Source organism: Micrasema longulum, unplaced genomic scaffold, assembly GCF_059751315.1.
Source record: "Micrasema longulum isolate JH-2025_06_02 unplaced genomic scaffold, ASM5975131v1 h1tg003612l, whole genome shotgun sequence".
Taxonomy (NCBI): domain Eukaryota; kingdom Metazoa; phylum Arthropoda; class Insecta; order Trichoptera; family Brachycentridae; genus Micrasema; species Micrasema longulum.
The window spans coordinates 35654-48440 of record NW_028280651.1 but is presented as its reverse complement, the minus strand read 5'-3'; the positions used below and the strand labels follow the sequence as shown (position 1 = coordinate 48440).

Here is a 12787-nt window from a genome sequence, read left to right as displayed (position 1 = left end):
CTGTAGTTCAATCACAAACAACTATCGACGTGCTTAAAAACATTCTAAGCATTTAAGCGATCACAATAAACAATAATGAACATGCTTAAGTTATCGCAGTCATAAGTCAACGCGTGTAACGGATGTATTTAATTTTCCTCGTAAATAAACACAGTTCATTGGCAAAAAAACCGGCGTTTACTATAAAAAATAATACAATATATTGCATTTGCAAAAAAGTAAGGAGTATCTAGTACAAAAAAAGTGAAAATTAAATTACAATTACTATGGCGACTGCTTTTCTTGACATTTGCTTGCCAACCGCCGGCTCAACGCAACAAATAGCATGATATTATTAAATTAATTAATTCATGAAAATTGCAGTTTTGGAATATTTTCCATATTTACACCGGTGAAATTCAAATATGTGATTGCGCAGCAGGATTATACGTCGCGAAACGTAAATATTTTGACATTTAATATTAGATGTTCACGGATGTTCCATTGTGCTCGCGAATACGATAAACACCATAGTGAGAAATTGTTATCACGCCGCTTATTAGCACGACGATATATATTTGTGATTGAGCTACTGGGGTGCCATTATAAATCTTCTCTATCGCCTAGAGATTGATTAATTTGAGGAATTTTATAATTTTAAAGTGACGAGACTTTGCTTCACATAATGGCCACACTGATGATGATTAAACGTCAAATAGTATTTAAAACTATAAAAAATATAAGACAGACATTTTTCTGAAAAATCGGGCGTTTTGGGGACCCTGGACTGACATCCCTTCATTTTAAATTGTCAACCCTAATATTTTTATTTTTTATTTATTAATTTACTTATTATTACACATTACTTGAGACCTAAGTCCCAACTCCATGGGACTAAAAGTCCTGTGCAGCGTTGCCAGATCTACCGATTTTGGGAGCAATCTACCGATCTACCGAATTCGATTAAAATTCTACCGATTTTTATACATTTCCTTGTTTTTTCCACAGAACAAAATTTCAATGCAAATAAAACGAATTCATATTATAATAATTTATTGCTTGTTTGCTCACTTCGATTGCCATCAGTTGCTTATTTAAAAAAACTGCTTATCTATCGTACATAAGTATACAATGAATGATATATTAATTATGGAATTGGCTAGTATTGTTGAATATAATATGGTACAATAAATCATGGCATAGAATTTCATGACATTATTGAAAAATGTATATATGTCTATTTTATGAAGTGAAATGTAGAGGGATCACTTTTCGTATTCAAAATAATATAAATGGTTTTATCTTCAGTTAAATATCCATTTAAATTTAGTTGATCATTGTTTTAATAATTTGTTCAGTACTTCAGCAGTAAGCAGTTTTTATTAAGTTTTAAGTTGCACTGAAATAACTTAAAAACGTTAATTATTTCTTTGTTTGACTATAAAAATACTATATATTTTGATAAAATTGTGTCATTCATTCAATAAAATAATAAAATGATTTTTAATCTATGTATTATATTATTATTTTTTATAAGAACCAACTCAAATATTCCTTTTCTTAAATGAATATTTGAGTATTGAAATAAAATATTGTAATTTACATTTTTTTATAAGAAAAAGAAGACATTATAAATCACTATATTTTTGTGATTCACTTATTGCAGTCCTTTTGGTTTTCAATTGTTCATTTCTTAGGCAAAACGGCGCTTTAATTTCGAGCAACTGTCAAATTTATTTTTGCCCTCCTCCTCCCCTCCTACCCCCTCTCCAGAATCTACCGAAATCTACCGATTTATTTTTCTGAATCTACCTTCTTTCGCTTGATCGGGTCTGGCAAGCTGGTCCTGTGTTGAATTGGGACGAGCAGTTAGCTGACACAGACACATGAGTATATCATCACAAATATTTTATAGGATCAGAAACACAACAATAATAATAACAATAAAAAACAAATGCATGGCACATCAATATGGTAAATAGTAATCTCAAACATTGGGAAAATCCAGTCCGTAACTCTTCCAGTGGCGTCTTTGGTATCAAATTTCTAGTGAAGCTCAGATTTTAAGGATAAGTAGATACCTATAGTAAATAACACAGTGCGTACCGTGTTTGTAGGCATCTTTGAGCATTTTTATATTGGTTGCTAGTTTTTTATCTTCATAATGTCTTTTTATAACTCGAATTAAAATACATTTTAGGTACTGGTGAACAGCACTGATTTCTTAGTGAGGCTCAGCCTCAGTTGCTTCATATGCTCCTTCGTCTCTGAACTCTTCTCTTAAAAATAGTTTTTTTCCTCGAGAGCTAATAATATACTCATACTTGCCTCTTTCAGGGTCCATAGATATGGAAATGATTACGAGAAGATGGCAGACATTTTTGCTAAGTCCACCATTTAGAGTTAAATAGACATCAAAATAGAATTAAGAATAGTCCGGAAACCGCATACGAGCATCAAACAGAAGGCGACTAAACTACTCTTAAAGTAGTTTTACGTGTTGACCCATTAGTTAGACGTCGCTCAGTACGCAACTCCTGATTTGAATTCAACTATGTTGAGTTGTGTCCTTTTAAAGTGTAGAAATACTGCTAGGATCTTAAAGAAACGGGATGCAATCACATTTCATGTGTAATTAGCAAATGAATGTGTATGTAACAAATGCATTACTTGAAAATTGAATTATTTTTCCATCTGCCAGATTGTCGAAGATAACAAAATGGAAATTTCGTTACTGTTGCCAGGGTAGTAAATTTTTTACCGTACTTTGCTCATCTAACGAGAGAACTAATGAAAATTGGACCTCGGATTAAACAACTCTGTGGTGGACGTTTAGCCGACATTATCTTCAAAAAATCAAATATTATTTGACATTATATAAAAATAACTGTTTCATGTCAAATAAAATTTGTTTTATATTTTAAGTTCAAAGTTCATTAATTCAATTGCTCTTATTAAATGACCCTTTACTTATCTACTCTGTTGTGTCAATCAACGGTTCCACGTACACAATAAAATTTTAGAGAAATTGACAGATCGCTTTTTTTCCCATCGTGCAACAAGTTTGTCCAAGTGGGGGAATTATTGGACACAGTTCGATGTATTCAAATATGATTCTACGCTCCTTCTGGACTATTCTTAATTCTATGATCAAAAGACCCTATTTTATTGTAAGCATTTGCAGGTAGTATTTATTGTATACAGAAGTACATGTTAGTATTAATGTAGAAAAAGTTTGCTTGCGTAAACATGTGTTGTATAAATAAATACGTATTATTGAATGTACTCAACTTAAATGTTAGATGAAAAATATATAGATTGTTTTGTTACAATGTGGTTTTATTTCACTTTTCTTTCCATCAGCAGGCGCCTCCAGGAAACCCTATCGCTGGCCAGCAATCACGCCTCCTTCCACGTCAATCCCGCATCAATTAGTTTCGCCGAAAGATCGCCATCCATGGCCTTTTCCAAGACAAACAAAAACGATTTTCTACGAGTACCTTAGCCTTGTACATGACACTACAAATACAGGGGTCCAAATATATATAAAAAAAAAAAAAAATAATAATATTATTACTATGGATTACTTATATAGCACCATTTTCGTAATATAATACCTCAAGGGCGCTTTACACAGTGATTCTAAGGTTAAAAAAAAATTTATTGAAGCTTTTAAATTTGTAATTTAATTAAAACAATTTATTTCGTTGACACATGCTACAGATTTATTCAAATGATTTAGAGAACAAGTGGGTTTTAAGTTTTTTCTCACCTCTTTTCACCTCTGCTGGGAGAGCATTCCATGTCATAGGGCCTGCGACCGCAAATGTGCGTTCACTAAATTTAGTGCGCTGTTTGCGTAGAGGTATAATAACTTTTCCTCTCGCCGTAGACGTAGCTGATCTAAGCGCAAGACGCCTGTCAGCTAGTTCATCTGGAATGCATAGCTCCCTTAGATATTCCGGAGCAGAGTTGTGCAGTGACTTATAGATAAGCCAACAGTGTTTGTATTCGACCCTCTGTGGAAAACATAGCCAGTGTAGTTCCCGAAGTAGTGGAGTGATATGACTGAACTTAGAGATTCCGAAAATAAGTCTCGCTGCGGCATTCAATACAGATTGTAGGTGAGTCTTACGTTAGTTCATTAGCTTGTTAGTAAACCGGAAGTAACAAGTCCAATCGGGAGAAATGCTAATTGCCTAAATAACATAGCCAAAATTGTTTTATGACAATTTTTTTGTAGAGTACACAGCTAAAACTTGTATATCGACAGCTTTACAAAAGAGTTCAAAAGATAATATTCAACTATCCTATTTAAAAAATAATAGCCTAGTAGATCTATTGATCTGATCTGTGTCCAGGCGAATGAGGAATGTTCCGAGTGTGAAATAGATCCAGAACCCTGGACAGGCGCTTTCGACTCTATAGTTATTCAACTCTAAATCGAGCGGAGATAAGTACGCCTCGTAGGGTAGTGTTTGGCGTTTTTGAAAGATTACAACGCTCGAGGTCCTAGGTTCAATTCCTGGAAGGTGGGTGTGAAATATTGATTTCAAAGGTGGTTCTACACTGCAATACTTCATTGGCACCTGAAGCATAAGACTGATCACCTTATTTTCCATGTAGCAAAAATGATCAAGACACGCTGCAATGAGGAATTTCAGACTTTTTTAATGTTTTGTATTTCTGAAATAACTCCGCGTGTGACGTTAGAGGTTGTTCTCTGTTAGTTCTTCCCATCGGTTCGTTTACGGTAAGCTAACCGGATATCCTTCCCAACTCTCGCATCATCGGTTGGTTCATATGAACCAGTGACGTCAATCAAAGTAATGCGTTTTTATTAAAATATCTTGTATTATTTTTTTTGTACATTTTCAAGAAACTTTGCAGTACAATTTAATGCTCTAATTTTTACCGCGTGCAAGAAAACATTTTTGTATCCAATTTCCTGTAGGGTTGGAGTTCCTCATTCCAGTACCAATTCAGCGCCCTATGCGCCACTGGGAGAATATATCCCCATGACTCTGTAAAATTTTTAGTCAAGAACTAGATTTAACTGTCAAATAAATTGGTCGAAGAAGTACAAAAATTTATGTGTTTTGAGGCATCCCCTAGAAGGATCTCGCCCACATCAACAAAAGAAATATTACTCAAAAGGGTCAATAACAGGTCACAAGCCTTGTAAAAGTGTAGACTTCTACTTTTTTATGAAAGCGCTCATAGTGTTATAGCTAAGGTGCTTGCCTAGCACACAGAGGAAGTGTGAGATGTGATTTTTCTCAAGCTTGGGGGGTTCAGCGTGCTGCCAGGGTTTTCGAAAATACCCGCAAACTGAGAACTCTTTACAACTCCCTAGTGCGAAGTAGACTCGAGAGTGGCTCGATGATTTGGGGGCCACATGAACTGAAGTACTCTCTTATGATAGAGAAAATACAAAATAAGTTTCTGAGATATCTCTACATGAGAGTGCGGGTATTATCCTCGGCTCTACCCGGCCGAGTTTCTCCAGGGCATGCTCGGCTACAACAGTTTAGAAACTAGAAGGAATGTGTATTTGACTACACATTTTTATCCATTGTTACGCGGTATGATCGATAATTCTGAGAATATGATGAGCATTGGTTTGTATGTTCCTGATAATTACCTAAGACTGCGTCAGCATAGATTGTTTCATATTCCGATATACAGGATCAACCTACCGAGAAGGGCTACCGCTACGCTGAACAACATCGCTCTGGATGTTGATCTGTTCCATGTATCCGAAGGGGTTTTCCGGAGCAGGATTCTCCTACTACATGAGTCTCTTTCGTGTATTTTTTTGTTTTTATAATATGTACGTATTGAATGTATGTTTGTAATGTATATGTTATATTTTAAAAAATGAATTGAATTGAATCTAAGCGATTCACCACTGTGATTGGGCCTCCTGGCCTGTTGTAAAACAAAAAAATCCCTATTATATTTACCTAAATATGTATTTTGAAATTTTTGGGACCATTTTCTGTCTTTAATTAATTGTGTTGAAAACGGGAAACAAATTGTGGTAAAGCAGAAGGGCACATAGTAATAAAATGTGATATTTGCAGTCAAAAATTAGAATATTTAATATCAAAGGAAAAAATTATATAGGTTAAAAAAAGATACACAGTTTCATTCATAATTTATTTTTGAATACATTATTCTTTTTGCTCTCACATTAAGTTAATTGTCGATTAGCAAGTTTTAGCCATGCGCGCTTCAATTTTAAAGCTATTCTAGACATAACAACATGAAGAGCTATCGAGACTCTTACGAAAATTAAGTTTTCGTAAAAAAAATACGCGACAATTATTCGAGATATTCTACGATTAGAAGTTAACCTGGTGATTATAGTAAGATATAAAAATATGGTTATAATGACTTTACGGAAAATGTTTATCTGTCTGTGGTCAAAAGATAAAAATAGTCGTACAAATTTAACATTCTGTAGTCTTAACGCAGAAGTCGGCCATATCAAATTAATTAAGTACAGTTCTTGCAAAGTGACTACCTATATTTTACTCGAGTAACATGTAGAGGGTAGCCGTCCCTGGGTACACATTGTGGACGCCGGTATATATTTTTTTAAATGATTTCTTTACACTGGCAATATGTTTAGGCAACTCTAGTGTATTCTTTTATGCAAGATTTGAACGGATATTGTTTCTGTCAAAAATCCTCCATTGCGAATTACTCAGAATGGCGTCCAATTATACTGCTTTTTTTATTGAAAATTTCACTGTTACACTCTTTGTAGAGTTATTTATGTAATTAATAAATACAATAATTATATAATCACATTTTTTAATTTTGAAAATGTATTTTTAAAAAAGTTAGGTTAATTTTTACCTCACATCAACCTGTAACATTTAAAAAGAAAAAATAATAAGTTATTCTGGTGGCCGGGTTTGTCTCAGATCTCGAGAGTTAAAAGGAAAAAGAAAACAGTTAAAAAAAGGGTTGTTCAATTTTGCTTCTTTATAATAAAACGTTGAAGATACACAGTAAATTTAAGTTATTTTTAATATAATTTAATTGGGTTTTGTTCTTGTACACTACACGTTTTATTACATTGTGTATTTAAAGACAATTACATAAAACAAAGAATCGTGGATTAATGGTGGAAATGAGTGCTAATTTTATTTTATTTCATTAGCAAGCGAAACATATTAGATAAGTAGATTAAATGCTAATGGTAATATTTCACATTCGCATACTGCTAATACTTTCACATTTGCATTATTGATAACTACGCTAACTATATCGATAATTATTCCATCGCTATCAGGCCACAGGCATTTTTCAAGTAGACACTCGATGAAAATGTCTATTAGTCTGTATAATTAAGCAGTAAAAAAACGTTATTTTAAAACAAAGGTCTACGACTTCAGAACTTTTACGTTGCGACCACAGAATTGACACGTTCAAAGGAAAAATATTTTTAAACATAGTGCCGAAAAATGCATATTTTTCAGCAATTTTGATAGAATTTGGTCAGAAAGAAAGGGTAATTTTGGGCCCACCCTTCAATAAAAATAATTTATTCATTAATGGAGGAGGTACTCGTAAGCAAAACACAAGTTGACATTACGCCTATCTCAAAAGTCTATTTTAGATGATCAGTATTTGAAAATTATAATAGTCTATGATAGACTACTTTGCGAGGCATCAGGTTCTCCAGTCCTGGACTTGCCGACGACAGTTTGCGTCTGAACTGTGCGATGCAGACTCGAGAGAGAGCCGGTTTGTTGACGCCACATGTTACAACTAGATAGTGAACTTGGAATGACAAAAAATGGACTAAAATTCGACCTTAATCTGACCAATGGTAATCGGCTTAACATTTCCACATGCAAAATGTACACAAACATTCGCATAATAAATTTGGGCTCGTCAGACTCTAGCGATGAAGGGAACATTTTACTCAATTATTTAAGGGTGGGTCCGTAAATTATATATTTTCGCCTATCCCATTACATTACGTCACTATATAGAAAAAACAAAAGGTGCACAAGCCACTCGGTATGCAGTTAAACAAATTTGAGTGGAATATGTCATTGGGTAATCCGATAGATAAAAATCTCGTTCAACAATCTAGGTAAGACACGAGTGAAAGGAAAATGCATATTTTATAATTTTTAATCAATTTTTCTTTGCACGTCACTCTACAATTAAAAGTTCATTCATAGTTTTATAACCTACGCATTATTTTACGTAAATTAAAATACAAATTAGATTATACTTAGGACTATACTTAAATTCTCTAATGAATGTGTTGTGTTGCGTGGATTTGTATTGTTATTATTACACTCTCCTGGTCGTCCGTCCAATGTGGTGTTATTTTTCCAAATATAACTTGATTTCGTATCCATTTTAACTGCCGTTGAGAAAATGCACACAATGAATATGTTCAAACAGCTCATGATGATATTAACTGAAAAAGAAAAGAAATAAACGTGTTAAAGAATTTGGATTCGAGCATTTACGCAAATTGAAAATAGTATTTAATGTAGTCGGGAGAATTCCAGTTTAATAAGGAAGTTATTGTTTAATTTGATTATTTATTATTTATTTGTAAATTGTAGCTCAGAAACCAGTCAATAATTAAATAAAGCGTTTTTTTCAATTATAAAATAATTATTATAGTCCTTAAAATATAGCTCGATTAGAATGACAGCTGTCAAACTAACTTCATTAGTGATGGGAAATTACTGATCACTGATCAAATCGATTTTATCAGTTATTTCATTCAATCAAGAAACTCTGTTTCCGAAAATTGATTTAAAAAATGCAAAAACAAGCCTATTATAGTGTGATTAACACAATTATTCACCAAAAAATGAGACATTCATACTTTTTTATGAACAACATCAAATGAATTTTTTTTTAATCAATTTACAATGATCAAATTGTCCCGTCTCTAAAGTTTTTGCAAAATTATGTAACCTTGTAAGAACGTCGTTAATAATTAGGTTTATTTTAGTTTTAAAGCTAATTGTATGTATTAATGTTGATTTATGTTTCAAGCATTGTATAAAAAAAAAAATTAACACGCCAGATACAAATGGTTTTTTCGTGCGTCAATATAAACAACTCCTTTGACGTTACTACAAAGTTATGTCGTCACTTTTTCTGACAACTGTCATTCTAATCATGTTACATTTTAAGGACTATAATTATTACAGTAAAACCTCGTTTTTACGTTCCTCATTTACGTTTTCCCGCATTTTACAATGAAATATTTAGGTCCCATTTTTATCCATACATTCTCATTCAATATTCCCCCCAATTAACGTTTTTTACGTTTTTCATATCCCCGGTTTTACGTCGAAATTTTTCCATAACTCATTCGATCTGTCAAAAGACGAGCCGAGCGTCGCCGCGTGAATGGAAAATAAAATCGAGGTAAATAAAAAAATGTGTAAATTATTGTCTCAAACTACGTTCAAAGTAGCTGCAGTGTAATTGACCATTTTGTTTAAGTGTCTAGTTTTGACATTTTACTAAATCGTGACATGCAGTTGTCGCATGTTTAGGAAGAATAAAGTCTTTACATATATAAATTACGATGCAGAAAGTTAAAAAAAATGGCAATATAAATATTATTTGATGTTATACACACATAATGTGAAAAGGAGATAGTTTAAACAGTTATCATAAAAGTGTGAAACAGTCCGCGATGTATATTATGACAGTTGAAATATTGTGGTGCCATACTAAAAAAAGTAGTACCATATAAATCAATTTTCCCAATATTTAGGGAAAAATTTGTTGTATGCATTTTGTGCAAATTCAAATTTTTGTTTTCGTGTTTTAAAGGTTAAGTACCCAGATAAAATTATTTAAACATTTTTTTTTCAATAAAAAAGAACATATTGTAGTATTGCTTGAAAAATTACAAATTATTTTCTATTAAATCATTGGTAAATATGAATAATCCCCAATCATGACAGATCTTATAATTTTTCTCCAGTATATGTAGTAGTATAGTCTTGTACAATAATTATATTTTAATGAAATTTAATTTTTTCCATGCATTTTTCATTTCCTCACTTTAAAGTTTTCCTCAGTTTTACACTTTTTTTGTTGCTCCCTTGAAAAACGTAAAACAGGGGTTTTACTGTATTTGTTATAAATCACCGTCACCATTTGTATTTTCCTCACAATATAAATATAGTGCGCTCATTTCCCCATACAAAAAAAGGATGCTATATTTTACATCTTAAACCCAATTGCGGTTATTTTCTACAGTCCTTAAAATATAGCTTGTTTAGAATGACAGTTGTCAGCAAAAGTGACGAAATAACTCTGTAGTAACGTCAAAGGAGTTATTTATATTGACACACGAAAAATCATTTGTATCTGGCGTGTTCATTTATATTTTTATTACAATGCTCGACATATAAATCAACATAATTATATAAAATCAGTTTTAAAACTAAAATTAACATAATTACTAGCGACGTTCTTACAAGGTTAAATCATTTTGCAAAAATGTTAAGAGATGGGGCAAATTGATCAATGTAAGTCGATCGAATAAAAAAATAATTCATTTGATGTTGTTCATGAAAAAAAATATAAATGTCTTATTTTTGGTGCATAAAATATAAAAGCAAAAAATGTAAAAGTATAAAATGTCTTAAACACAATATAGTGGGCTTGTTTTTGCGTTTTTATATCAATTTTCGGAAACAGAGTTGAAACTCTCATGAATGTTTGCATGAAAAAACTGATAAAATCTATATTCAGTGATCAGTAATTTCCCATCACTAGTCACATTAGTTTGGCAGCTGTCATTTTAATTGAGCTATATTTTCAGGACTCATAACTCATAAATTTGGTATAAAGTTTCGCCTAGGTAATTATGCCTACCATTAGGTAGAATACGGGTCCATTTTTATTCTGCCACTATGCCTGGGCGTAACTTTATACCAGGTTTATAAGGAAGATTACAAATAATAATTCGAAAATACTATTTTTAATATTATTTTTTAAGGACTATTTTCCTTTGAAAGGATACGGTTGACATTTGAGAATTTCATAGATATTCTGTAAACTTGATAATCTAACTCAATTCACCATAAGTCCAATAGTTTTGAGATACAAATATAATTTACTAATTTGTTGGGAAAAAATGTGGATTATTTGCACATTCTAAGCAAAAATAGGCTGGGATTGAAGGGTATGATAATGCTTCATGTTGGTTATTTGCAGAGAATTGCGGTTATTTGTTATTATGGATAGATATTAGATATTGTTAGAGGCTAAGAACAAGCAAAAGGAAGACAATTATAAATGGATTATTAATATATTACAACAGAGATGAAGAACATTTAAGAGAAGGTAATATGGAAGTCTAAGCATCTACAGGGCTTATGACCTGTCAATGGCTGGTTTAAGTGGCCACTTTACACACTGTGTAACATTCACCATTCTGCCTATATTTGAACATCCATATTCCTTCAATTCTTTCATCTGTCGATGTTTGTGAAGTTAAAGAGCTGAAACCTTTATTTATGCGGGTGAGATTCATCTAATTACATACTAGGCAACGCCTGAAAATATTATTTTTTCAATTTTTATACTTCTTCATGGACCAGGTAATTTATCAACAATATTTTGAGTTTGTCCAAATTTTTGTAGACAAGGACTGGATTCAACTCCCTGGGGAGCTTTGAAAGAAAAGGTGAGTCCTGTATAGAAAAAAATAATTTAAAAAAATAATAAAAATATAATATTGTATGTAAATAATAAATAAATAAATAAATAAAAAAAAAATTTAAAAAAAGAACTATTGACGTCGATCAAAGTAGTGCGTTTTTATTGAAATATTTTTTTGTACATTTTCAAGAAATTTTGCCATACAATTTAATGCTCTAATTTTTACCGCGCGCAAGAAAATATTTTTTATATCCAATTTCCCGTGGGGATAATGTTCCTCATTGTTGAGTCCACGCTGAAACTTGAAGGCTCGTTCGAAATTCGTTTCATCGACCTTTAGCTCGCAATAAATGAGTGAAACACTGGATTTTGCGCGTAGAGCAATGTAAACACATGTTATTAATTACGTAATTACACTATTTTTTTATGGCTTTAAAACCGCATAACTTCAAAATTGCACAAAAAGAGGTTTTAAAATAAAGAATTAATTACTGGCGCGGTGACAGAATACGAAACATTGTTTATATCCAAAAGAGTTGGCGGCCTCCGTGGTGTAGCGGTCGAGACGCTTGACTCACATACGGAAGGTTCAGGGTTCGATTCCCGGTGAGAACACAAAAATTACATATGATTTTTCTCAAGCCTGGGTGTTCTGTGATGTAATTCACCACTGTAATTGGGCGCCCTGGCCTGTTGTGATGCAAAAAAAATAAAAAAATAGTAGCATTTCATTTAATTACTTAAAGGAAAGAGTCGGATTTTTTATTCTCTTTATGTATATTTAAAACAAGATGGAAAATGTAAACAATGCATTTAGAAACTATGGATACAATTGGTTTTGTATAAAGTGAATTCGGGACTGGAAGATAAAAGACACATGCGGAAATACAATTATTTGGGGATAATAGACGGGGGTGTTTACTATATTATTAGGATTTCTCCGTCATACACTTAAACAGATTGGTTTATGCAAGTCGAACATTTGCCCGGGTGCAAGCAGCTTTAGTAGTGAAGAACAGTGAGGTGGGGTTAGATTAGGTTAGGTTAGGTTAGGTGGAAATAGGCCCTAGTTACCCCAACCGCCCAGCAAGCAGTAACAGTATAAGTTTCTGTAAAGTAAAATCTGGCA

The 12787-nt window shown here is 32.6% G+C and overlaps 1 protein-coding gene across 4 annotated transcripts in view; it reads right to left on the bottom strand.

The window, feature by feature from the left end:
• Positions 1 to 8120: 8120 nt before the first annotated feature.
• Positions 8121 to 12787, bottom strand: part of LOC148270666 (uncharacterized) — a 28608-nt gene continuing 23941 nt past the window's right edge. For all 4 annotated transcript variants that reach the window (XR_015825316.1, XR_015825317.1, XM_088242307.1 and 1 more), the window contains one exon: positions 8121 to 8431. Coding sequence is in view for 2 of the 4 variants with exons in the window: in XM_088242307.1 (XP_088098433.1) it covers positions 8417 to 8431 (15 nt within the window). In the remaining 2 variants the exon portion in view is untranslated. The remainder of the gene's footprint in view (positions 8432 to 12787) is intronic.